We start from the raw sequence: 26,684 nt of genomic DNA on the forward strand, positions 1-26,684 counted from the left end.
GGCTTCTGGTCGACCCGTGCCAGCTACCCCGCTCAGCCTTCACGGGGTGTCCACCGGTCGCCTTGCTTGTAGACCATGGGCTCTCGCCACTATTCAACAAGATGGGCTCCTGATGCGACGTGTTGAACGTTACTCGAGTCACTCTCATGTTCCTTTTCACGTAAACGAAATCCACAGGTATCCGTGCCCATATGCAAGCAGTGCTTTTATTGCTGCATTTCTCCGACCTCCACACCATATGTAGATCCACGTGGACACCCAGCAAGCAATTCAGCCTGCTCACAGGCTCTCTTTAACACACAGTCCCAGGGAGATGTTTTCTCTCTACTCCAATTTTTTTTTTTTTAACTTCTGGCAAAGGCTTATGGTTCCTGAGTACACGAAAGCTCTGGTGGGCATCTATTTCACTGTATAGCTGTCTTCCCAGAGGTGGTCTAAAATCAGCTAAAGATCACCCCATTATGGTGGCTCAAAGCAAGTGGGCTTACAAACTTTCATTATTCCCACTTCCCATAGTTTCCCCAGAAAACAACCGAGTAAAGGGTGGCTTGGTCTGACCTCTGGATAGACAAGGAAGAAGAATTACCAAGAGGGCAAGGTCAAACAAATAGCTACTCTCCATTTTATGATGAGTTTTACCCTTGCCCCACTGCTAGGTATCCAATTTGTGACTCTGGGTCTCATAGAGAAACAGGGGCACAGAAACTCATGGTAAGTGAGACTCATATATAAAGGTTAAGTCTTCATCAAGCAGACAACTGAAAGCAGTGTGGTCCAAACCCACAAGTCCGACATTAACCCACATGTCCAACACCAATTTCAATGTCCTCCTCCTTCTTTCAAAACAGAAGACATGTTGCCGACTGTAGGAGGAGAGCCGAGGCAGTGAATGTGTAAGCAGAGAAGCATCGGCAGTGGATATGTCAGCATATTTCTGCACGGCTACTCCAACAACCCGGGCTTCCTTTGGGTAAGTACATGTGTCTTCGCCTCAGGGACGTCTTGCCAAAAAGGAACCTTGACAGCTAAAGCAGGGAACAAGGTGAGGCAGCTGCACCCTGCTACCAAGTCCAGAAAAGAAGAGACCCAACTAGAATGGCAATGCTCAAGGAGCCATTGATTCCTCCGCCCTTGATTTAACCGCACGTGTGTATCGCCCAGGTTGATACAATCCATGAACTAAATCCAAATTTGCAAACCAGGCACCAGATCAAAATTCTTTAACCCCAACATGGAATTAAGTAACATCAGGACCTTAATTCTAAAACTTATGGAATGTTCCCCGACTCAGAATGTTTGTAAGCCAACTACTCTGTGCCTTTATATGCCAAATTTTAGCTATTCACTTTATGTATGGCCCACTAATATAAAACCAGTGCTCAGAGGAAACAATCATTGCTCGCTATGAAGAAATCTTCATTCCAATAGGAACCTTTCAAAGTCTGTGTCCATCGGCAAAATCAAAGCCGGACAGGCCGTGCATAAAGTCAGCACTCTTAGGCACCAGTTCACAGTCCCCAATATCGCCCTCTGGTGGGCTTCTGGTCGACCCATACAGGTTACCTCACTCAGTCTTCACAGGGTGTCCACTGGTCCCTTGCTTGTAGACCATGGGCTCTCGCCACTATTCAACATGTAGGGCTCCTGATGCGACGGGGTGAACTTTACTCGAGTCACCCTTGTGTTCTCCTTTTCAGGTAAACCAAATCCACAGGTATCCGTGCCCATACGCAAGCAGTCCTGTTATTGCTGCATTTCTCCGACCTCCACACCATATGTAGATCCACGTGGACACCCAGCAAGCAATTCAGCCTGCTCACAGGCTCTCTTTAACACACAGTCCCAGGGAGATGTTTTCTCCATAATCCCATATTTTTTTTTAACTTCTGGCCAAGTCTTATGGTTCCTGAGTACACGAAAGCACTGGTGGGGATCTATTTCACTGCATAGCTGTCTTCCCAAAGGTGGTGTAAACCCAGCTAAAGATCACCCCATTTTGGTGGCTCAAAGCAAGTGGGCTTACAAACTTTCATTTTTCCCACTTCCCATAATTTCACCAGAAAACAACCGAGTAAAGGGTGGCTTGGTCTGACCTCTACATAGACAAGAAAGAAGAATTACCATGAGGGCAAGGTCAAACAAATAGCTACTCTCCATCTTAAGATGAGTTTTTCCATTGCCCCACTGCTAGGTATCCTATTTGTGACTCTGGCTCTCGTAGAGAAACAGGGGCACAGAAACTCATGTCTAAGTGAGACTCATATATAACGGTTAAGTGTTCATTAAGCAGACATCCGAAAGCAGTGTGGTCCAAACCCACAAGTCCGACATTAACGCATTAACCCACATGTCTAACACCAATTGCAACGTCCTCCTCCATCTTTCAAAACAGACGACATGTTGCTGGCTGAAGGAGGAGAGACAAGGCAGTGAATGTGTAAGCAGAGCAGCGTGGGCCATGGATATGTCAGCATAACTCTGCACGGCTAATCAACAGCCCCGGCTTCCTCTGGGTAGGTCCATGTGTCTCGGCATAGGGACGTATTGCAGGAAAGGAGCCTTGACAGCTAATGCAGGGAACAAGCTGAGGCAGCTGCACTCTGCTCCCAAGTTCAGAAATGAAGAGACTCATCTAGAATGGCAATGCTCAAGAAGCCATTGATCCCTCCGCCCTTCATTTTACCGCACGTGTGTATCACCCAGGTTGGCACAATCCACGAACTAAATCCACATTTGTGAACCTGGCACCCGTTTAGAATTCTTTAATCACAACATGGAATTAAGTTACATCAGACCTGAATTCTAAAACTTATGGAATGTTCCCCCACTCGAAAAGTTTGTAAGACAACTGCTCTGTGCCTTTATACACCAAATTTTAGCTATTCACTTTATCTATGGCCCAAAATATAAAACAAGTGCTCTGAGGAAATATCATTGCTCGCCATGAAGAAATCTTCATTCCAATAAGAACCTTTCAAAGTCTGTGTCAATCGGCAAAATAAAAGACGGACAGGCCGTGCATAAAGTCAGCACTCTTAGGCACCAGTTCAAAGTCTCCAATATCGTCCTCTGCTGTGCTTCTTGTCGACCTGTACCGGGGACCTCGCTCAGCCTTCACGGGGTATCCACCGGTCACCTAGCTTGTAGACCATGGGCTCTCGCCACTATTCAACAAGTTGGGCTTCTGATGCGACGTGGTGAACTTTACTCGAGTCACCTTCGTGTTCTCCTTTTCAGGTAAACAAATCCACAGGTATCCGTGCCCATACGCAAGCAGTCCTTTTATTGCTGCATTACTCCGACCTCCACACCATATGTAGATCCACGTGGACACTCAGCAAGCAATTCAGCCTGCTCACTGGCTCTCTTTAACACACACTCCCAGGGAGATGTTTTCTCCCTAATCCCAGATTTTTTTTTTTACTTCTGGCCAAGTCTTATGGTTCCTGAGTACACCAAAGCATTGGTGGGCATGTATTTCACTGCATAGCTGTCTTCCCAGAAGTGGTCAAAACCCAGCTAAAGATCAACCCATTTTGGTGGCTCAAGCAAATGGGCTTACAAACTTTCATTTTTCCCCCTTCCCATAGTTTCCCAGAAAACAACCGAGTAAAGGGTGGCTTTGTCTGGCCTCTGGATAGACAAGGAAGAAGAATTACCATGAGGGCAAGGTCAAACATATAGTTACTCTGCATCTTAAGATGAGTTTTTCCATTGCCCCACTGCTAGGTATCCTATTTGTGACTCTGGCTCTCGTAGAGAAAAAGGGGCACAGAAAATCATGTCTACGTGAGACTCATATATAAAGGTTAAGTGTTCATCAAGCAGACATCCGAAAGCAGTGTGGTCCAAACCCACAAGTCCGACATTAACCCATTAACCCTCATGTCTAACACCAATTGCAGTGTCCTCCTCCATCTTTCAATACAGATGACATGTTGCTGTCTGAAGGAGGAGAGACGAGGCAGTGAATGTGTAAGCAGAGCAGCGTGGGCAGTGGATATGTCAGCATATCTCTACACGGCTACTCCAACAACCTGGGCTTCCTCTGGGTAGGTCCATGTGTCTTCGGCTCAGGGACGTCTTGCCGGAAAGGAGCCTTGACAGCTAAAGCAGGGAACAAGGTGAGGCAGCTGCACCCTGCTCCCACGTTCAGAAATGAAGAGACCCAACTAAAATGGCAATGCTCAAGGAGCCATTGATCACTCCGCCCTTCATTTAACCGCATGTGTGTATCGCCCAGGTTGGCACAATGCATGATCTAAATCCAAATTTGCAAACCTGGCACCCGATCAAAATTCTTTAACACCAACATGGAATTAAGTAACATCAGGACCTTAATTCTAAAACTTATGGAATGTTCCCCCACTCAGAAAGTTTGTAATCCAACTACTCTGTGCCATTATACGCCAAAATTTAGCTATTCACTTTATCTGTGGCCCAAAATATAAAACAAGTGCTCAGAGGAAACAATCATTGCTCGCTATGAAGAAATCTTCATTCCAATAGGAACCATTCAAAGTCTGTTTCCATCGGCAAAATCAAAGCAGGACAGGCCGTGCATAAACTCAGCACTCTTACGCACCAGTTCACAGTCTCCAATATCGCACTCTGGTGGGCTTCTGGTCGACCCGTGCAGGTACCTCACTCAGCCTTCACGGGGTGTCCACTGGTCACCTTGCTTGTAGACCATGGGCTCTCGCCACTATTCAACAAGTTGGGCTCCTGATGCGACGTGGTGAACTTTACTCGAGTCACCCTTGTGTTCTCCTTTTCAGGTAAACAAATCCACAGGTACCCGTGGCCATACGCAAGCAGTCCTTTTATTGCTGCATTTCTCCGACCTCCACACCATATGTAGATACACGTGGACACCCAGCAAGCAATTCAGCCTGCTCACAGGCTCTCTTTAACACACACTCCCAGGGAGATGTTTTCTCCCTAATCCCAGATATTTTTTTAACTTCAGGCAAAAACTTATGGTTCCTGAGTAAAAGCAAACACTGGTGGGCATCTATTTCACTGCATAGCTGTCTTCCCAGAGGTGGTCAAAACCCGGCTAAAGATCACCCCATTTTGGTGGCTCAAGGCAAGTGGGCTTACAAAGTTTCATTTTTCCCACTTCCCATATTTTCCCTAGAAAACAACCGCGTAAAGGGTGGCTTTGTCTGACCTCTGGATAGACTAGGAAGAAGAATTACCACAATGGCAAGGTCAAACAAATAGCTACTCTCCATCTTAAGATGAGTTTTTCCATTGCCCCACTGCTAGGTATCCTATTTGTGACTCTGGCTCTCGTAGAGAAACAGGGGCACAGAAACTCATGTCTAAGTGACACTCATATATAAAGGTTAAGTGTTCAAGAAGCAGACATCTGAGAGCAGTGTGGTCCAAACCCACAAGTCCGACATTAACCCATTAACCCACATGTCCAAAACCAATTGCAATATCCTCCTCCATCTTTCAAAACAGACGACATGTTGTAGGCTGAAGGAGGGGGGCCGAGACAGTGAATGTGTAAGCAGAGCCGCGTGGTCTGTGGATATATCAGCATATCTCTGCACGGCTACTCCAACAACCCGGGCTTCCTTTGGGTAAGTACATGTGTCTTCGGCTCAGAGACGTCTTGCCGGAAAGGAGCCTTGACAGCTAAAGCAGGGAACAAGCTGAGGCAGGTGCAACCTGCTCCCACGTTCAGAAAAGAAGAGACCCAACTAGAATGGCAATGCTCAAGGAGCCATTGTCACTCCGCCCTTCATTTAACCGCACGTGCGTATCGCCCAGGTTGACACAATCCACGAACTAAATCCACATTGGCGAACCTGGCACCCGTTCAAAATTCTTTAACCCCAACATGGAATTAAGTAACATCAGGACCTTAATTCTAAAACTTATGGAATGTTCCCCCAAACGGAAAGTTTGTAAGCCAACTACTCTGTGCCTATATACGCCAAATTTTAGCTATTCACTTTATGTATGGCCCACTAATATAAAACCAGTGCTCAGAGGAAACAATCATTGCTCGCTATGAAAAAATCTTCATTCCAATTGGAACCTTTCAAAGTCTGTGTCCATTGGCAAAATCAAAGACGGACAGGCCGTGGATAAAGTAAGCACTCTTAGGCACCAGTTCACAGTCCCCTATATCGCCCTCTGGTGGGCTTCTGGTCGACCCATGCCGGCTACCTCGCTCAGCTTTCACGGGGTGTCCACTGGTCACCTTGCTTTTAGACCATGGGCTCTCGCCACTATTCAACAAGTTAGGCTCCTTATGCGACGTGGTGAACTTTACTCGAGTCACCCTTGTGTTCTCCTTTTCAGGTAAACCAAATCCACAGGTATCCGTGCCCATACGCAAGCAGTCCTTTTATTGCTGCATTTCTCCGACCTCCACACCATATGTAGATCCACGTGGACACCCAGCAAGCAATTCAGGCTGCTCACAGGCTCTCTTTAACACACAGTCCCCGGGAGATGTTTTCTCCATAATCCCAGATATTTTTTTTTAACTTCTGGCCAAGTCTTATGGTTCCTGAGTACAGGAAAGCACTGGTGGGCATCTATTTCACTGCATAGCTGTCTTCCCAGAGGTGGTGTAAACCCAGCTAAAGATCACCCCATTTTGGTGGCTCAAAGCAAGTCGGCTTACAAACTTTCATTTTTCCCACTTCCCATATTTTCCCTAGAAAACAAGCGAGTAAAGGGTGGCTTTGTCTGACTTCTGGATAGACAAGGAAGAAGAATTACCACAAGGGCAAGGTCAAACAAATAGCTACTCTCCATCTTAAAATGGGTTTTTCCATTGCCCCACTGCTAGGTATCCTATTTGTGACTCTGGCTCTCCTAGAGAAAAGGGGCACAGAAAATCATGTCTAAGTGAGACTCATATATAACGGTTAAGTGTTCATCAAGCAGACATCCGAAAGCAGTGTGGTCCAAACCCACAAGTCCGACATTAACCCATTAACCCTCATGTCTAACACCAATTGCAGTGTCCTCCTCCATCTTTCAATACAGATGACATGTTGCTGTCTGAAGGAGGAGAGACGAGGCAGTGAATGTGTAAGCAGAGCAGCGTGGGCAGTGGATATATCAGCATATCTCTACACGGCTACTCCAACAGCCTGGGCTTCCTCTGGGTAGGTCCATGTGTCTTCGGCTCAGGGACGTCTTGCCGGGAAGGAGCCTTGACAGCTAAAGCAGGGAACAAGGTGAGGCAGCTGCACCCTGCTCCCACGTTCAGAAATGAAGAGACCCAACTAGAATGGCAATGCTCAAGGAGCCATTGATCACTCTGCCCTTCATTTAACCGCACGTGTGTATCGCCCAGGTTGGCACAATCCATGATCTAAATCCAAATTTGCAAACCTGGCACCCGATCAAAATTCTTTAACACCAACATGGAATTAAGTAACATCAGGACCTTAATTCTAAAACTTATGGAATGTTCCCCCACTCAGAAAGTTTATAAGCCAACTACTCTGTGCCATTATACGCCAAAATTTAGCTATTCACTTTATCTATGGCCCAAAATATAAAACAAGTGCTCAGAGGAAACAATTATTGCTCGCTATGAAGAAATCTTCATTCCAATAGGAACCATTCAAAGTCTGTCTCCATCGGCAAAATCAAAGCTGGACAGGCCGTGCATAAACTCAGCACTCTTAGGCACCAGTTCACAGTCTCCAGTATCGTCCTCTGGTGGGCTTCGGGTCGACCCGTGCCAGTTACCTCGCTCAGCCTTCACGGGGTATCCACGGGTCACCTTGCTTGTAGACCATGGGCTCTCGCCACTATTCAACAAGTTGGGCTCCTGATGCGACGTGGTGAACTTTACTCGAGTCACCCTCGTGTTCTCCTTTTCAGGTAAACCAAATCCACAGGTATCCGTGCCCATATGCAAGCAGTCCTTTTATTGCTGCATTTCTCCGTCCTCCACACCACATGTAGATCCACGTGGACACTCAGGAAGCAATTCAGCCTGCTCACAAGCTCTCTTTAACACACAGTCCCAGGGAGATGTTTTCTCCATACTCCCAGATTTTTTTTAACTTCAGGCAAAGACATATGGTTCCAGAGTACAGGAAAGCACTGGTGGGCATCAATTTCACTGCATAGCTGTCTTCCCAGAGGTGGTCTAAACCCAGCTAAAAATCACCCCATTTTGGTGGCTCAAAGCAAGTGGGCTTACAAACTTTTATTTTCACCACTTCCCATAGTTTCCCCAGATAACAACCGAGTAAAGGGTGGCTTTGTCTGACCTCTCGATAGACAAGAAAGAAGAATTACCATGAGGGCAAGGTCAAACAAATAGCTACTCTTCATCTTAAGGTGAGTTTTTCCATTGCCCCACTGCTAGGTATCCTATTTGTGACTCTGGCTCTCATAGAGAAACAGGGGCACAGAAACTCATGTCTAAGTGACACTCCTATATAACGGTTAAGTGTTCATCAAGCAGACATCCGAAAGCAGTGTGGTCCAAACCCACAAGTCCGACATTTACCCATTAACCCGCATGTCTAACACCAATTGCAATGTCCTCCTCTATCTTTCAAAACAGACGACATGTTACCGGCTGAAGGAGGAGAGCCGAGGCAGTGAATGTGTAAGCAGAGCCGCGTGGGCAGTGAATATGTCAGCATATCTCTGCACGGCTACTCCAACAGCCCGGGCTTCCTCTGGGTAGGTCCATGTGTCTTCGGTTCAGGACGTCTTGCCGGAAAGGAGCCTTGACAACTAAAGCAGGTAAGAAGCTGAGGCAGCTGCACCCTGCTCCCACGTTCAGAAATGAAAAGACCCAACTAGAATGGCAATGCTCAAGGAGCCATTGATCCCTCCGCCCTTGATTTAACCGCACGTGTGTATTGCCCAGGTTGGCACAATCCATGATCTATATCCAAATTTGCAAACCTGGCACCCGATCAAAATTCTTTAACCCCAACATGGAATTAAGTAACATCAGGACCTTAATTCTAAAACTTATGGAATGTTCCCCAACTCAGAATGTTTGTAAGCCAACTACTCTGTGCCTTTATACGCTAAATTTTAGCTATTCACTTTATTTTTGGCCCACTAATATAAAACCAGTGCTCAGAGGAAACAATCATTGCTCGCCATGAAGAAATCTTCATTCTAATAGGAACCTTTCAAAGTCTGTGTTAATCGGCAAAATCAAAGCCGGACAGGCTGTGCATAAAGTCAGCACTCTTAGGCACCACTTCACAGTCCCCAATATCGCCCTCTGGTGGGCTTCTGGTCGTCCCGTGCCGGTACCTCACTCAGCCTTCACGGGGTGTCCATTGGTCACCTTGCTTTTAGACCATGGGCTCTCTCCACTATTCAACAAGTTGGGCTCCTGATGTGACGTGGTGAACTTTACTCGAGTCACCCTCGTGTTCTCCTTTTCAGGTAAACAAATCCACAGGTATCCGTGCCCATACGCAAGCAGTCCTTTTATTGCTGCATTTCTCCGAACTCCACACCATATGTAGATACACGTGGACACCCAGCAAGCAATTCAGGCTGCTCACAGGCTCTCTTTAACACACACTCCCAGGGAGATGTTTTCTCCCTAATCCCAGATATTTTTTTACCTTCTGGCAAAGACTTACGGTTCCTGAGTACAAAAAAGCACTGGTGGGCATCTATTTCACTGCATAGCTGTCTTCCCAGAGGTGGTCAAAACCCGGCTAAAGATCACCCCATTTTGGTGGCTCAAGGCAAGTGGGCTTACAAACTTTCATTTTTCCCACTTCCCATATTTTCCCTAGAAAACAACCGCGTAAAGGGTGGCTTTGTCTGACCTCTGGATAGACAAGGAAGAAGAATTACCACAATGGCAATGTCAAACAAATAGCTACTCTCCATCTTAAGATGAGTTTTTCCATTGCCCCACTGCTAGGTATCCTATTTGTGACTCTCGCTCTCGTAGAGAAACAGGGGCACAGAAACTCATGTCTAAGTGAGACTCATATATAAAGGTTAAGTGTTCATCAAGCAGACATCTGAAAGCAGTGTGGTCCAAACCCACAAGTCCGACATTAACCCATTAACCCACATGTCCAAGACCAATTGCAATGTCCTCCTCCATCTTTCAAAACAGACGACATGTTGCAGGCTGAAGGAGGGGGGCCGAGACAGTGAATGTGTAAGCAGAGCCGCGTGGTCTGTGGATATATCAGCATATCTCTGCACGGCTACTCCAACAACCCGGGCTTCCTTTGGGTAAGTACATGTGTCTTCGGATCAGTGACGTCTTGCCGGAAAGGAGCCTTTACAACTAAAGCAGGGAACAAGCTGAGGCAGCTGCACCCTGCTCCCACGTTCAGAAATGAAGAGACCCAACTAGAAAGGCAATGCTCATGGAGCCATTGTCACTCCGCCCTTCATTTAACCGCACGTGTGTATCGCCCAGGTTGGCACAATCCACGAACTAAATCCACATTTGTGAACCTGGCACCCGTTCAAAATTTTTTAACCCCAACATGGAATTAAGTAACATCAGGACCTTAATTCTAAAACTTATGGAATGTTCCCCCAAACGGAAAGTTTGTAAGCCAACTACTCTGTGCCTATATACGCCAAATTTTAGCTATTCACTTTATGTATGGCCCACTAATATAAAACCAGTGCTCAGAGGAAACAATCATTGCTCGCTATGAAGAAATCTTCATTCCAATTGGAACCTTTCAAAGTCTGTGTCCATCGGCAAAATCAAAGACGGACAGGCCGTGGATAAAGTAAGCACTCTTAGGCACCAGTTCACAGTCCCCTATATCACCCTCTGGTGGGCTTCTGGTCGACCCGTGCCGGCTACCTCGCTCAGCCTTCACTGGGTGTCCACTGGTCACCTTGCTTGTACACCATGGGCTCTCGCCACTATTCAACAAGTTGGGCTCCTTATGCGACGTGGTGAACTTTACTCGAGTCACCCTTTTGTTCTCCTTTTCAGGGAAACCAAATCCACAGGTATCCGTGCCCATATGCAAGCAGTCCTTTTATTGCTGCATTTCTCCGACCTCCACACCATATGTAGATCCACGTGGACACCCAGCAAGCAATTCAGGCTGCTCACAGGCTCTCTTTAACACACAGTCCCAGGGAGATGTTTTCTCCATAATCCCAGATTTATTTTTTTAACTTCTGGCCAGGTCTTATGGTTCCTGAGTACACGAAAGCACTGGTGGGCATCTATTTCACTGCATAGCTCTCTTCCCAGAGGTGGTGTAAACCCAGCTAAAGATCACCCCATTTTAGTGGCTCAAAGCAAGTCGGCTTACAAACTTTCATTTTTCCCACTTCCTATAGTTTCACCAGAAAACAACCGAGTAAAGGGTGGCTTTGTCTGACCTCTACATAGACAAGGAAGAATTACCATGAGGGCAAGGTCAAACATATAGTTACTCTCCATCTTAAGATGAGTTTTTCCATTGCCCCACTGCTAGGTATCCTATTTGTGACTCTGGCTCTCGTAGAGAAAAAGGGGCACAGAAAATCATGTCTAAATGAGACTCATATATAAAGGTTAAGTGTTCATCAAGCAGACATCCGAAAGCAGTGTGGTCCAAACCCACAAGATGTCCGACATTAACCCATTAACCCACATGTCTAACACCAATTGCAGTGTCCTCCTCCATCTTTCAATACAGATGACATGTTGCTGTCTGAAAGAGGAGAGACGAGGCAGTGAATGTGTAAGCAGAGCAGCGTGGGCAGTGGATATATCAGCATATCTCTACACGGCTACTCCAACAGCCTGGGCTTCCTCTGTGTAGGTCCATGTGTTTTCGGCTCAGGGACGTCTTGCCGGGAAGGAGCCTTGACAGCTAAAGCAGGGAACAAGGTGAGGCAGCTGCACCCTGCTCCCACATTCAGAAATGAAGAGACCCAAATAGAATGGCAATGCTCAAGGAGCCATTGATCACTCCGCCCTTCATTTAACCGCACGTGTGTATCGCCCAGGTTGGCACAATCCATGATCTAAATCCAAATTTGCGACCTGGCACCCGATTAAAATTCTTTAACACCAAGATGGAATTAAGTAACATCAGGACCTTAATTCTAAAACTTATGGAATGTTCCCCCACTCAGAAAGTTTGTAAGCCAACTACTCTGTGCCATTATACGCCAAAATTTAGCTATTCACTTTATCTATGGCCCAAAATATAAAACAAGTGCTCAGAGGAAACAATCATTGCTCGCTATGAAGAAATCTTCATTCCAATAGGAACCATTCAAAGTCTGTCTCCATCGGAAAATCAAAGCCGGTCAGGCCGTGCATAAACTCAGCACTCATAGGCACCAGTTCACAGTCTCCAATATCGTCCTCTGGTGGGCTTCGGGTCGACCCGTGCCAGTTACCTCGCTCAGCCTTCACGGGGTATCCAGCGGTCACCTTGCTTGTAGACCATGGGCTCTCGCCACTATTCAACAAGTTGGGCTCCTGATGCGACGTGGTGAACTTTACTCGAGTCACCCTCGTGTTCTCCTTTTCAGGTAAACCAAATCCACAGGTATCCGTGCCCATATGCAAGCAGTCCTTTTATTGCTGCATTTCTCCGACCTCCACACCACATGTAGATCCACGTGGACACACAGGAAGCAATTCAGCCTGCTCACAGGCTCTCTTTAACACACAGTCCCAGGGAGATGTTTTTTCCATACTCCCAGATTTTTTTTAACTTCTGGCAAAGACATATGGTTCCAGAGTACAGGAAAGCACTGGTGGGCATCTATTTCAATGCATAGCTGTCTACCGAGAGGTGGTCTAAACCCAGCTAAAGATAACCCCATTTTAGTGGTTCAAAGCAAGTGGGCTTACATACTTTCATTTTTCCACCTTTCCATAGTTTCTCCAGAAAACAACCGAGTACAGGGTGGCTTTGTCTGACTTCTGGATAGACAAGGAAGTAGAATTACCATGAGGCAAGGTCAAACAAATAGCTGCTCTCCATCTTAAGATGAGTTTTTCCATTGCCCAACTGCTAGGTATCCTATTTGTGACTCTGGCTCTCGTAGAGAAACAGGGACACAAACTCATGTCTAAGTGAGACTCATATATAATGTTAAGTGTTCATCAAGCAGACATCCGAAAGCAGTGTGGTCCAAACCCACAATTCCGACAACAACCCATTAACCCACATGTCCAACACCAAATGCAATGTCCTCCTCCATCTTTCAAAACATTCGACATGTTGCTGGCTGAAGGAGGAGAGCCCAGGCAGTGAATGTGTAAGCAGAGCAACCTGGGCAGTGGATATGTCAGCAAATCTCTGCATGGCTACTCCAGCAGCCCGGGTTTCCTCTTGGTAGGCCCATGTGTCTTCGGCTCAGGGACGTCTTGCCAGAAAGGAGCCTTGACATCTAAAGCAGGGAACAAGCTGAGTCAGTGCACCCTCTTCCCACATTCAGAAATGAAGAGACCCAACTAGAATGGCAATGATCAAGGAGCCATTGGTCCCTCCGCCCTTCATTTAACCGCACGTGTGTATCGCCCAGGTTGGCACAGTCCACGAACTAAATCCACATTTGTGAACCAGGCACCCGTCCAAAATTCTTTAACCCCAACATGGAATTAAGTTACATCAGACCTTAATTCTAAAACTTATGGAATGTTCCCCACTCGGAGAGTTTGTAAACCAACTACTCTGTGCCTTTAAACGCCAAATTTTAGCTATCCACTTTATCTATGGCCCACTAATATAAAACCAGTGCTCAGAGGAAACAATCATTGCTCGCTATGAAGAAATCTTCATTCCAATAGGAACCTTTCAAAGTCTGTGCAAATCGGCAAAATCAAAGACGGACAGGCCGTGCATACACTCAGCACTCTTAGGCACCAGTTCACAGTCTCCAATATCGCCCTATGGCAGGCTTCTGGTCGACCCGTGCCAGCTACCTCACTCAGCCTCCACTGGGTGTCCACCGGTCTCCTTGCTTGTAGACCATGGGCTCTCGCCAATGTTTAACACGCCTGGGCTCCTGATGCGACGTGGTGAACTTTAGTCGAATCACCCTCTTTTTCTCCTTTTCAGGTAAACCAAATCCACAGGTATCTGGGCCCATACACAAGCAGTACTTTTATTGCTGCAGTTCTCCGACCTCCACTCCATATGAAGTTCCATGTGGTCACCCAGCAAGCAATTCAGCCTGCCACAGGCTCTCTTTAACACAGAGTCCAGAGAGATGTTTTCTCCCTACTCTCAGATTTTATTTTAACTTCTGGCAAAGGCTTTTGGTTCCTGAGTACACGAAAGCACTGGTGGGCATCTAATTCACTGCACAGCAGTCTTCCCAGAGGTAGCTTAACCCAGCTAAAGATCACCCAATTTTGGTGGCTCTAAGCATGTGGGCTTACAAACTTTCATTTTTCCCTCTTCCCATATTTTCCCCAGAAAACAACCGAGTAAAGGGTGGCTTTGTCTGACCTCTCGATAGACAAGGAAGAAGAATTACCATGAGGGCACAGTCAAACAAATAGCTACTCAACCATCTTTAGAGGAGTTTTTCCATTGCCCCACTGCTAGGTATCCTATTTGTGACTCTGGCTCTCGTAGAGAAACAGGGGCACAGAAACTCATGTCTAAGTGAGACTCATATATAAAGGTTAAGTGTTCATCAAGCACACATCTGAAAGCAGTGTGGTCCAAACCCACAAGTCCGACATTAACCCATTAACCCACATGTCCAAACCAATTGCAATGTCCTCCTCCATCTTTCAAAACAGACGACATGTTGCAGGCTGAAGGAGCGGGGCCGAGAGTGAATGTGTTAGCAGAGCCGCATGGTCTGTGGATATATCAGCATATCTCTGCACGGCTACTCCAACAACCCGGGCTTCCTTTGGGTAAGTACATGTGTCTTCGGCTCAGGGACGTCTTGCCGGAAAGGAGCCTTGACAGCTAAAGCAGGGAACAAGCTGAGGCAGCTGCACCCTGCTACCACGTTCAGAAAAGAAGAGACCCAACTAGAATGGCAATGCTCAAGGAGCCATTGATCCCTCCGCCCTTCATTTAACTGCACGTGTGTATCACCCAGGTTGGCACAATCCACGAACTAAATCCACATTTGTGAACCTGGAACCCGTTCAAAATTCTTTAACCCCAACATGGAATTAAGTAACATCAGGACCTTAATTGAAAGCCTTATGGAATGTTCCCCCACTCAGAAAGTTTGTAAGCCAACTGCTCTGTGTCTTTATACCCCTAATTTTAGCTATTCACTTTATGTATGGCCCACTAATATAAAACCAGTGCTCAGAGGAAACAATCATTGCTCGCCATGAAGAAATCTTCATTCTAATAGGAACCTTTCACAGTCTGTGTCCATCAGCAAAATCAAAGCCGGACAGGCCGTGCATAAAGTCAGCACGCTTAGGCACCAGTTCACAGTCCCCAATATCGCCCTCTGGTGGGCTTCTGGTCGACCCGTGCCGGCTACATCACTCAGCCTTCACGGGGTGTCCACTGGTCACCTGCTTGTAGACCATGGGCTCTCGCCACTATTCAACAAGTTGGGCTCCTGATGCGACGTGGTGAACATTCCTCAAGTCACCCTTGTGTTCCCCTTTACAGGTAAACCAAATGCACAGGTATCCGTGCCCATACGCAAGCAATCCTGTTATTGCTGCATTTCTCCGACCTCCACACTATATGTAGATCCACGTGGACACACAGCAAGCAATTCAGCCTCCTCACAGGCTCTCTTTAACACACACTCCAGGGAGATGTTTATTCCCTAATCCCAGATTTTTTTTTTTACTTCTGGCCAAGTCTTATGGTTCCTGAGTACACCAAAGAACTGGTGGGCATCTATTTCACTGCATACCTGTCTTCCCAGAGGTGGTCAAAACCCAGTTAAAGATCACCCCATTTTAGTGGCTCAAGCAAATGGGCTTACAAACTTTCATTTTTCCCCCTTACCCTAGTTTCCCCAGAAAACAACCGAGTAAAGGGTGGCTTTTTCTGACCTCTGGATCGACAAGGAAGAAGAATTACCATGAGGGCAAGGTCAAACATATAGTTACTCTCCATCTTAAGATGAGTTTTTCCATTGCCCCACTGCTAGGTATCCTATTTGTGACTCTCGCTCTCGTAGAGAAACAGGGGCACAGAAACTCATGTCTAAGTGAGACTCATATATAAAGGTTAAGTGTTCATCAAGCAGACATCCAAAAGCAGTGTGGTCCAAACCCACAAGTCCGACATTAACCCATTAACCCACATGTCTAAAAACAATTGCAGTGTCCTCCTCCATCTTTCAAAACAGATGACATGTTGCTGGCTGAAGGAGGAGAGACGAGGCAGTGAATGTGTAAGCAGAGCAGCGTGGGCAGTGGATATGTCAGCATATCTCTACACGGCTACTCCAACAGCCTGGGCTTCCTCTGGGTAGGTCCATGTATCTTCGGCTCAGGGACGTCTTGCCGGAAAGGAGCCTTGTCAGCTAAAGCAGGGAACAAGATGAGGCAGCTGCACCCTGCTCCCATATTCAGAAATGAAGAGACCCAACAAGAATGGCAATGCTCAAGGAGCCATTGATCTCTCCGCCCTTGATTTAACCGAACGTGTGTATCGCCCAGGTTGGCACAATCCACGAACTAAATCCACATTTGCGAACTTGGCACCCGTTCAAAATTCTTTAACCACAACATGGAATTAAGTAACACCAGGACCTTAATTCTAAAACTTATGGAATGTACCCCCACTCAGAAAGATTGTAAGCCAACTACTCTGTGCCATCATACGCCAAATTTTAGCTATTCACTTTATCTATGGCCCAAAATATAAAACAAGTGCTCAGAGGAAATATCATTGCTCGCCATGAAGAAATCTTCATTCCAATAGGAACCATTCAAAGTCTGTGTCAATCGGCAAAATCAAAGCCGGACAGGCCGTGCATAAAGTCAGCACTCTTAGGCACCAGATCACAGTCTCCAATATCATCCTCTGGTGTGCTTCTTGTCGACCCGTACCGGGGACAGAACTCAGCCTTCATGGGGTATCCACCGATCACCTTGCTTGTAGACCATGGGCTCTCGCCACTATTCAACAAGCCTGGGGTCCTGATGCACATGGTGAACTTTACTCGAGTCACCCTCGTGTTCTCCTTTTCAGGTACACCAAATCCACAGGTATCCGTGCCCATACGCAAGCAGTCCTTTTATTGCTGCATTTCTCCGACCTCCACTCCATATGTAGATCCCCGAGGTCACCCAGAAAGCAATTCAGCCTGCTCACATTCTCTCTTTAACACACAGTCCCTGGGAGATGTGTTCTCCCTACTCCCAGATTTTTTTTTAACTTCTGGCAAAGACTTATGGTTCCTGAGTTCACGAAAGCACTGATGCGCATCTATTTCACAGCACAGCTGTCTTCCAAGAGGTATTCTAATCCCAGCGAAAGATAACCCCATTTTGGTGACTCAAAGCAAGTGGGCTCACAATCTTTCAGTTTTCCCACTACCCATAGTTTCCCCAGAAAACAACCGAGTAAAGGGTGGCTTTGTCTGACCTCTGGATAGACAAGGAAGAAGAATTACCACAAGGGCAAGGTCAAACAAATAGCTACTCTCCATCTTAAAATGAGTTTTTCCATTGCCCCACTGCTAGGTATCCTATTTGTGACTCTGGCTCTCATAGAGAAACAGGGGCACAGAAACTCATGTCTTCATGAGACTCATATATAAAGGTTAAGTGTTCATCAAGCAGACATCCGAAAGCAGTGTGGTCCAAACCCACAAGTCCGACAATAACCCATTAACCCACATGTCCAAAACCAATTGCATTATCCTCTTCCATCTTTCAAAACAGACGACATGTTGCTGGTGAAGGAGGAAATCCAAGACAGAGGATGTGTAAGCAGAGCAACGTGGGCAGTGCATATGTCAGCATATCTCTTCCCGGCTACTCCAACAACACGGGATTCCTCAGGGTAGGTCCACGTGTCTTCGGGTCAGGGATGTCTTGCCGGAAAGGAGCCTTGACAGGTAAAGCAGGGAACAAGCTGAGGCAGCTGCACCCTGCTACCACGTTCAGAAATGAAGATACCCAACTAGAATGACAATGCTCAAGGAGCCATTGATCCCTCCGCCCTTCATTTAATTGCACGTGTGTATCACCCAGGTTGGCACAATCCACGAACTAAATCCACATTTGTGAACCTAGTACTCGTTCATAATTCTTTAACCCCAACATGGAATTAAGTAACATCAGGACCTTAATTCTAAACCTTATGGAATGTTCCCCCACTCAGAAAGTTTGTAAGCCAACTGCTCTGTGCCTTTATACCCTTAATTTTAGCTATTCACTTTATCTATGGCCCACTAATATAAACCCAGTGCTCAGAGGAAACAATCATTGCTCGCCATGAAGAAATCTTCATTCCAATAGGAACCTTTCAATGTCTGTGTCCATCGCCAAAATCAAACCCGTACAGGCCGTGCATAAAGTCAGCACTCTTAGGCACCAGTTCACAGTCTCCAATATCGTCCTTTGGTGGGCTTCAGGTCGACCCGTGCCAGCTACCTCACTCAGCCTTCTCGGGGTGTCCACCAGTCACCTTGCTTGTAGACCATGGGCCCTCGCCAATGTTGAACAAGACTGGGCTCCTTATGCGGCCTGGTGAACTTTAATCAAGTTACCCTCGTGTTCTCCTCCTTGTTAGGTAAACCAAATCCACATGTATCCGGGCCCATACACAAGCAGTCCTTTTATTGCTGCATTTTTCCGACCTCCACTCCATATGTAGATCCCCGTGGTCACCCAGAAAGCAATTCAGCCTGCTCACAGGCTCTCTTTAACACACAGTCCTAGGAAGATGTTTTCTCCCTCCTCCCAGATTTTTTTTAACTTCTGGCAAAGACTTATGGTTCCTGAGTACACGAAAGCACTGGTGGGCATCTATTTCACTGCATAGCTGTCTACCCAGAGGTGTTCTAAACCCAGCTAAAGATAACCCCATTTTAGTGGTTCAAAGCAAGTGGGCTTACAAACTTTCATTTTTCCACCTTTCCATAGTTTCCCCAGAAAACAACCGAGTACAGGGTAGCTTTGTCTGACTTCTGGATAGACAAGGAAGAAGAATTACCATGAGGCAAGGTCAAACAAATAGCTACTCTCCATCTTAAGATGAGTTTTTCCATTGCCCCACTGCTAGGTATCCTATTTGTGACTCTGGCTCTCGTAGAGAAACAGGGGCACAGAAACTTATGTCTAAGTGAGACTCATATATCAAGGTTAAGTGTTCATCAAGCAGACATCCGAAAGCATTGTGGTCCAAACCCACAAGTCCGACAATAACCCATTAACCCACATGTCCAACACCAATTGCAATGTCCTCCTCCATCTTTCAAAACATTCGACATGTTGCTGGCTGAAGGAGGAGAGCCCAGGCAGTGAATGTGTAAGCAGAGCAACCTGGGCAGTGGATATGTCAGCATATCTCTGCATGGCTACTCCAGCAGCCCGGGTTTCCTCTTTGTAGGTCCATGTGTCTTTGGCTCTGGGACGTCTTGCCAGAAAGGAGCCTTGACAGCTAAAGCAGGGAACAAGCTGAGGCAGCTGCACCCTGCTCCCACATTCAGAAATGAAGAGACCCAACTAGAATGGCAATGATCAAGGAGCCATTGATCCCTCCGCCCTTCATTTAACCGCACGTGTGTATCGCCCAGGTTGGCACAATCCACGAACTAAATTCACATTTGCGAACCAGGCACCCGTTCAAAATTCTTTAAACCCAACATGGAATTAAGTTACATCAGACCTTAATTCTAAAACTTATGGAATGTTCCCCCACTCGGAAAGTTTGTAAGCCAACTACTCTGTGCCTTTATACGCCAAATTTTAGCTATCCACTTTATCTATGGCCCACTAATATAAAACCAGTGCTCAGAGGAAACAATCATTGCTCGCTATGATGAAATCTTCATTCCAATAGGAACCTTTCAAAGTCTGTGTCCATCGGAGAAATCAAAGCCGGACAGGCCGTGCATAAAGTCAGCACTCTTAGGCACCAGTTCACAGTCTCCAATATCGCCCTATGGTGGCCTTCTGGTCGATCTGTGCCAGCTACCTCACTCAGCCTCCACGGGGTGTCCACCGGTCTCCTTGCTTGTAGACCATGGGCTCTCGCTAATGTTCAACAAGCCTGGGCTCCTGATGCAACGTGGTGAACTTTAGTCGAATCACCCTCTTTTTCTCCTTTTCAGGTAAACCAAATCCACAGGTATCTGGGCCCATACACAAGCAGTCCTTTTATTGCTGCACTTCTCCGACCTCCACTCCATATGTAGATCCACGTGGTCACCGAGCAAGCAATTCAGCCTGCTCACAGGCTCTCTTTAACACACAGTCCAGGGAGATGTTTTCTCCCTACTCTCAGATTTTATTTTAACTTCTGGCAAAGGCTTATGGTTCCTGAGTACAAGAAAGCACTGGTGGGCATCTAATTCACTGCACAGCAGTCTTCCCAGAGGTAGCTTAACCCAGCTAAAGATCACCCAATTTTGGTGGCTCTAAGCATGTGGGCTTACAAACTTTCATTTTTCCCACTTCCCATATTTTCCCCAGAAAACAACTGAGTAAAGGGTAGCTTTGTCTGACCTCTACATAGACAAGGAAGAAGAATTACCATGAGGGCAAGGTCAAACAAATAGCTACTCTCCATCTTAAGATGAGTTTTTCCATTGCCCCACTGCTAGGTATCCTATTTGTGACTCTGGCTCTCATAGAGAAACAGGGGCACAGAAACTCATGTCTAAGTGAGACTCATATATCAAGGTTAAGTGTTCATCAAGCAGACATCCGAAAGCAGTGTGGTCCAAACCCACAAGTCCGACAATAACCCATTAACCCACATGTCCAACACCAATTGCAATGTCCTCCTCCATCTTTCAAAACAGACGACATGTTGCTGGCTGAGGGAGGAGAGCTGAGGCATTGAATGTGTAAGCAGAGCAGCGTGGGCATTGGATATGTCAGCATATCTCTGCACGGCTACTCCAACAGCCCGGGCTTCCTCTGGGTAGGTCCATGTGTCTTCGGCTCAGGGACGTCTTGCCGGAAAGGAGCCTTGACAGCTAAAGCAGGTAAGAAGCTGAGGCAGCTGCACCCTGCTCCCACATTCAGAAATGAAGAGACCCAACTAGAATGACAATGCTCAAGGAGCCATTGATCCCTCCGCCCTTCATTTAACCGCACGTGTGTATCGCCCAGGTTGGCACAATCCACGAACTATATCCAAACTTGCCATCCTGGCACCCATTCAGAATTGAAATTACGTGACACCAATAACTTAATTCTATAAGCCTCTGATTATGTTCCTCCCTCTGGAATGTTTTTAAGCCATCTACTCCGTGCACTTGTACCTCATATTTTCGCTGTTTGCTTAATCTACGGCCCTCTTAGATCAAACCTTTTCTCAGAGGAAAAAATCATTTTCGACCTGAATAAATCTTCATTCCAATAGGAACCTATTGAATTTTGCGTCCATCAACAAAGTCAAAACCGAACAAGCCATTCATAAAGTCAGCCATGATCCACACCAGTTCACAGCCTCGAAAATCCTCCATCTGTTGGGGTTCTGGTCAACCCATGCCTTCCTCAGCTCTACGGTGTCCACCGATCACCTTGCTTGTAGACCATGAGCTCTCTCCAATATTCAAGAAGCTTGGGTTACTCATGCTAGATCATGAATTTTTGTTGATTCACTCTCATATTCTCCATTTCTCCTGTAAACCAAATACACAAGTGTCAGAGGCCAAACTCAATTAGTGTTTTTATTACTACATTTCTCCAACTTCTACTGAGCAAGTAGATTCACGTGGTCACCTTGCAAACCGTCAGCCTGCTCATAAGCTCCCTTTTACACCCATTCCCTGGGAGGTATTTTCTTTGTACTCCCAGATTTTTTTAGTGTTGGCAAAGACTTGTGGTTCCTGAGTACAGGAAAGCACTGTTTCGCATATAAATCAATTCTCTGCATAGCTGTCTTCTAAGGTGTTTCCTAAGCCCATGTAAAGATCAAATTTTGTTGGCTCAAAGCAAGTGGGCTTACAAACTTTCTGCTCTCATACTTCCCATAGTTTCCCCAGTAATCTATTGAATAAAGGGTGGCTTTGTCTGACCACTGGCTAGACAGAGAAGGAAATCTACCATGAGGGAGAGGTCAGACAAACATCTACTCTCCATCTTATGGCTAGTTTCTCCAGTACACCACTGCTAAGGTACCACAATGTGTTAGTCAGGGTACTTTAGGGAAAGAACTACAGTGAAACTCATGTCTAAGGGAGAGTTTTATATAGTTTATATAAAGTGCTTTATATAGTTTATATATAGTGTGCATCAAGCAAAAATCCCAAACCTGTCCTGCCAAAACCCACAAGTCCAAAATTAATCCCTCAACCCCTTTATCCAGTATCAAACCACAAAGTCCTCCTCCATCTCACAAACCAGACACCATGATGTTGACTGGAGGAGGAAAGCCGATTCAGTGAATGTGTAAGCATCTCTGCACCGGCATCGTGTCTACTAGGTCCATGTGGCTTCTCCTCAGGGATGTCTTTCAGGAAATTATTCTTGGGAGCTAAAGCAGGGAACTGGCTAAGGGAGCTGCATCCGGATCTGACCATCATAAAGCAAGACACCCCAGCATTAGAAAGGCGTGGATCCCTGAACCACTTATCCCTCTCCCTTTCAATTCGCCCCACATGTGTTTATCGGCCAGCTTGTCACAGCAAACTAACTACCTCACAGCTCTTCTAACAGTCCATGACATCAATTGTATCAAGCTCATTTATACCACTATCATTTGTTGCCATCATTTTCTAAACAGTTACTTTCTTTTTGAACTCTTGGTTCAATTCTTCTCTTTTCCTACACTCCCACTCTCGTGACCCCTTGATTTCCTATCTTATACTGAGTGCTGTGTCCCTTCACCACATTTATGTTGTTTACCCCCCTGGGGAGCAGTATTATACAGCAATCATTGTGATCGGTTTCCCCTTTCTACCCCTACCTTCCATCTACCCTCCTGGTACCCTTCAGTTTCTGTTCCTGAGGGGTTGGTCTGACCTTGATTCTGTGTGTCATGATCCTTTATCTGTACCTGTATACATGCTCTTGCCTACGCACAACTGATTGGCAGAACTGGGATCATGATAGAGGGGGGTGAGGAAGCCTTAAAGATACAGAGGTATGTTGTACATTTCATTAGTGTTATACTGTGCTCTGGTTGCCTCATCCTTTTGTTGTGACCCTTCTGTGAGGGTATGTCCTCCCGTCTACAGATGGGTTTTGGGGCTCTGCTCCAACCCCTTTATCCTAAACAATATGGGTTTTTTTGTTTGTTTGCAGTCTTCTGGTGCCTACCTGATTCTGTCAACACCTCATGATCTTACAGGCTAGGGCCCTTTCATATGGGATTTGTTGCTTCTTTGCTAGATGGCTGCAAGTTTACCATCAGTTTTTTAAGAACCCAGATGTTTTATCTTTTTATAGCTGGGCATCATCAGCTTTCTTTACCTCATTTGCTTATGCATTCATTTTGCCTTCAGCTATTATGCTGGGAGGGTGAGCATCACTGAATGCTGGGTTGTTAGAACAAAGTGTTCTTGTGTTGAGGGAGGGCTTAAGCAGAGGCCCAAAGTCCATCCACTTCCTTAATTTATCGCTATGTAAATATATGTACATAGGCCAATACCTCGATTTTTATTAATATATTTTCATAAGTGCACACCTATGTTTATTCCTGTATCCTTAGATTTGCTTCCTAGATCGTTCCTGTTTTCTTTTTACCTTCCTCCTTTCCCAACATCATGCGTGCCCTTCTTCTCTCAGCTAGATTGCCGTTGCTCTACCACCACCTCCAGGATCTCTATGTCCTCCTTGTTGTTCCTTTTAATTCCCTAGTTGTTTCCTGTCTATGGCATCGTTTGCTCACCACTCCTTTCCTCCCACTGTCTCCTCTCCCAAGTGCCTCCAGAAATGCCGGTCCCTTTACTTTCTCCTTGGGCTTTCTTCCCAAACCTATCTTATATTGGTAGGCAAAGCAATAAAAGAGACAAAGCAAAAAGAAAACAAAAGACTGAATAAAAAGGGAAAACAAAAAAAGGGGGGAAAGCTAGAAAACCCCCCTGAAAACACATACAAAATTCCAAATCTGTCTGCTGACCTTTATGATTATCTCCCCACCAGTCTAGAGGGGTTCTGAGAACTGCCCCTCCTAGCATGAAATCTATTGTGGGGACACTTCAAGGGCTTCGTGGCTTGGCAATGCTCCCATTGCTGATCTGTTCTGTTTCCTTCCTGGTTCATCCCATTGTGGGGATGGTCAGGCCCGACTCACTCCCTGCTGGGTGTCCCGAGTATTGTCCTCATTCACAATATGTTCCAGTGAGGGGACACCATGTCTCAAGCTGTTGTCAGCCCTACAGTCCTCTCTGTGCCTTAGCAGCAGCATGCAGGGCCGTCCTCCTCAGGACTTGGTGTGCCAGTATCCAGTCTAAACCCTCACTCCCTTTTTCCTTTGGGTTTACACTTCCATATGGGCATGGCGGGCCAGCCCCTCTCCCCAACCTGTAGGCTAAGTGTTGTCCTCTGTAGCGCATACTTCTAGGGGAAATGGAGGCGGGGTTGTCAGTTTGGCTTTGATTGGGGATGGCCCCGTAGACCCCTCAGTGATCTACATATAACCTCCTCCCTGGAGGATGGGCAACAGGAAAGTGGGTGAAAACTTGGATCTCTATCTGCAGAAGAATGAAACAGGACCCATACCTCACTCCATGTACAAAAACAAACTTAAACTGGATTACAGACCTAAATGTAAACCCCAGAGCTATCAGGATCATCAATTAGAAACTTAAGGGGTCTATTGCAGGGCATACATGGACTAGCAAATCTAATAAAGGAAGCACACAGAGCAAAAGACAACACAGATGCCTGGGACCTACTAAAATAAAACACTTATGCACCTCAAAAAATTTCATCAAAATAGTAAAATGAGAACTCACAGATTGGGGTGGTGGGGTAACAATGACACAACTAACGAGAGACTTGTTACCAAAATCTATGGAATTTTTCTAAGAAAAAAATTAGTCCAATTGAAAGGTGGGCAAAGGACATAAAATAGACATTCACCAAAGCTGGCTTGTGAATGACTAACACATACATGAAGATATGCTCACCATTTCCTAGCCACCCAGGAAATGCAAATCAAAACAACAATGAGTTATTACCGTACACTCCTCACAATAGCAATTGAAACACACAACAGAGAATGACAAATGCTAGAGAGGGCATGGAGCATTTGAAACTCTTATACATGGCTGGTAGTCTTGTAAACATTTACAACCAGTGGGGAACGCTATGAGACTACCTGAAGCAAGTAGCATTAGACCCAGCAACACCTCTGCTTGTCATATACCCCAAAGAAGTAAGAGACAGACCCCAGACATGTGTTCTCCTACATTCACCGTAGCACTGTTCACAATAGCAAGAGGCTGGAAAGAGCCCAAATGCCCATCAGTAAAAGAATGGAGGAAGAAACTCTGGTACACATGGAAATTATGTGCCCCTGAAAAACAGTGATGAAACCATGAAACACCCCATTACATAGATGGGCCTGGAAATGATTATGCTTCGTAAAGTTAGTCAATCACAAAAGGACTGGCACACTACTATAAGGATAAACACCAAGATAAAGGCAGAATTCTGCTCTTGGGTCATGTAATCATCTTTTTGTCATGAAATCTGGCCTCCCAAACAAGGTAGTGAGCCAGTATAGTACCCGTGCACTATATATTGCCCTCTTTACAACTGCATCTTACAAACCACTTCAACGGAAGACACGTCCCCTCCACTGGGATCAATTTCTCAAGATGGGACGGGAGGAAGGAGGGAGACGACCAATCAGTTGCTGCCATACAACATTGTCCTACGGTCACCCAAATTCAACAGATACTCCTACGAGAGTGATTAGCAAACCATCCTGGAAACTCAAGTCAAGACATGAGGGGGAGACGGGTCTGTCTTGGAAAAGGCAATTACACTTTCGTTGATGGGTAAACTGGGTAGAGCAAGATGCCATCTGGGGGGAAACATGCTTAACGGTACTTATAGAACCCAAGGAGAGAATACGCCTGGTATTACATTCCTAACTGGACACTTTTGACCTGGTTTCTATCCAGTCCTTGGTGATCCAGACTGGATGCTGTAGTCATCTAGGATTTTAGACTGTTCTTTCCAGGCTCACAACATCCTCCATGGGCCACACCAAAAGGATCCGATTTGGAAAGTCACTAAGGAGCTGATAAGATAAAGCCCACTAGACCTTATTAGCTCCTTAGTGGCTTTCCAAATCAGTGGGATTTACCTTAGATTCGCCTGAAACAGGTTTAAGAAAGTGCTTTAAAACATACTCCCTTGGACTTAGGGCAAAGTGCTCTAGTGTCCAAAGATGCAGATGACTGCTATCTTAATACTCTGGAATTTGAGTTTGTTGGATTTCAGTCTGGATCTCTTGCTTTGGGAATACCCTGTGAATGGTGTCCCAGGACTATCATATAGTTACTGTTTGTATTCTCTCTTTGCTTTTTTGTCACATATGTTAATCTGGAAGGTATAGTCCTGGCTTTGTGAATGAATGTTATTGAAAATTTTATCCTATTCCCAGTGTATGTGTAGTGACCAG

At 45.9% G+C, this 26,684-nt stretch overlaps 1 protein-coding gene across 2 annotated transcripts in view; it reads right to left on the minus strand.

The window, feature by feature from the left end:
• Window positions 1-26,684, minus strand: part of LOC142461501 (thyrotropin-releasing hormone-degrading ectoenzyme-like) — a 294,642-nt gene that overhangs the window by 94,842 nt on the left and 173,116 nt on the right. The window contains exon 8 of one of the 2 annotated variants that reach the window (XM_075563512.1): window positions 21,187-21,726. The exons of the other annotated variant lie outside the window; for it this stretch is intronic. Coding sequence (XP_075419627.1) covers window positions 21,675-21,726 — 52 coding nt within the window. The 3' untranslated portion in view covers window positions 21,187-21,674. Of the gene's footprint in view, window positions 1-21,186; window positions 21,727-26,684 lie in introns of those variants that run through there. 2 annotated transcript variants of the gene reach the window in all.

Source organism: Tenrec ecaudatus, chromosome 11 (genome assembly GCF_050624435.1).
Source record: "Tenrec ecaudatus isolate mTenEca1 chromosome 11, mTenEca1.hap1, whole genome shotgun sequence".
NCBI classification, from domain to species: Eukaryota; Metazoa; Chordata; class Mammalia; order Afrosoricida; family Tenrecidae; genus Tenrec; species Tenrec ecaudatus.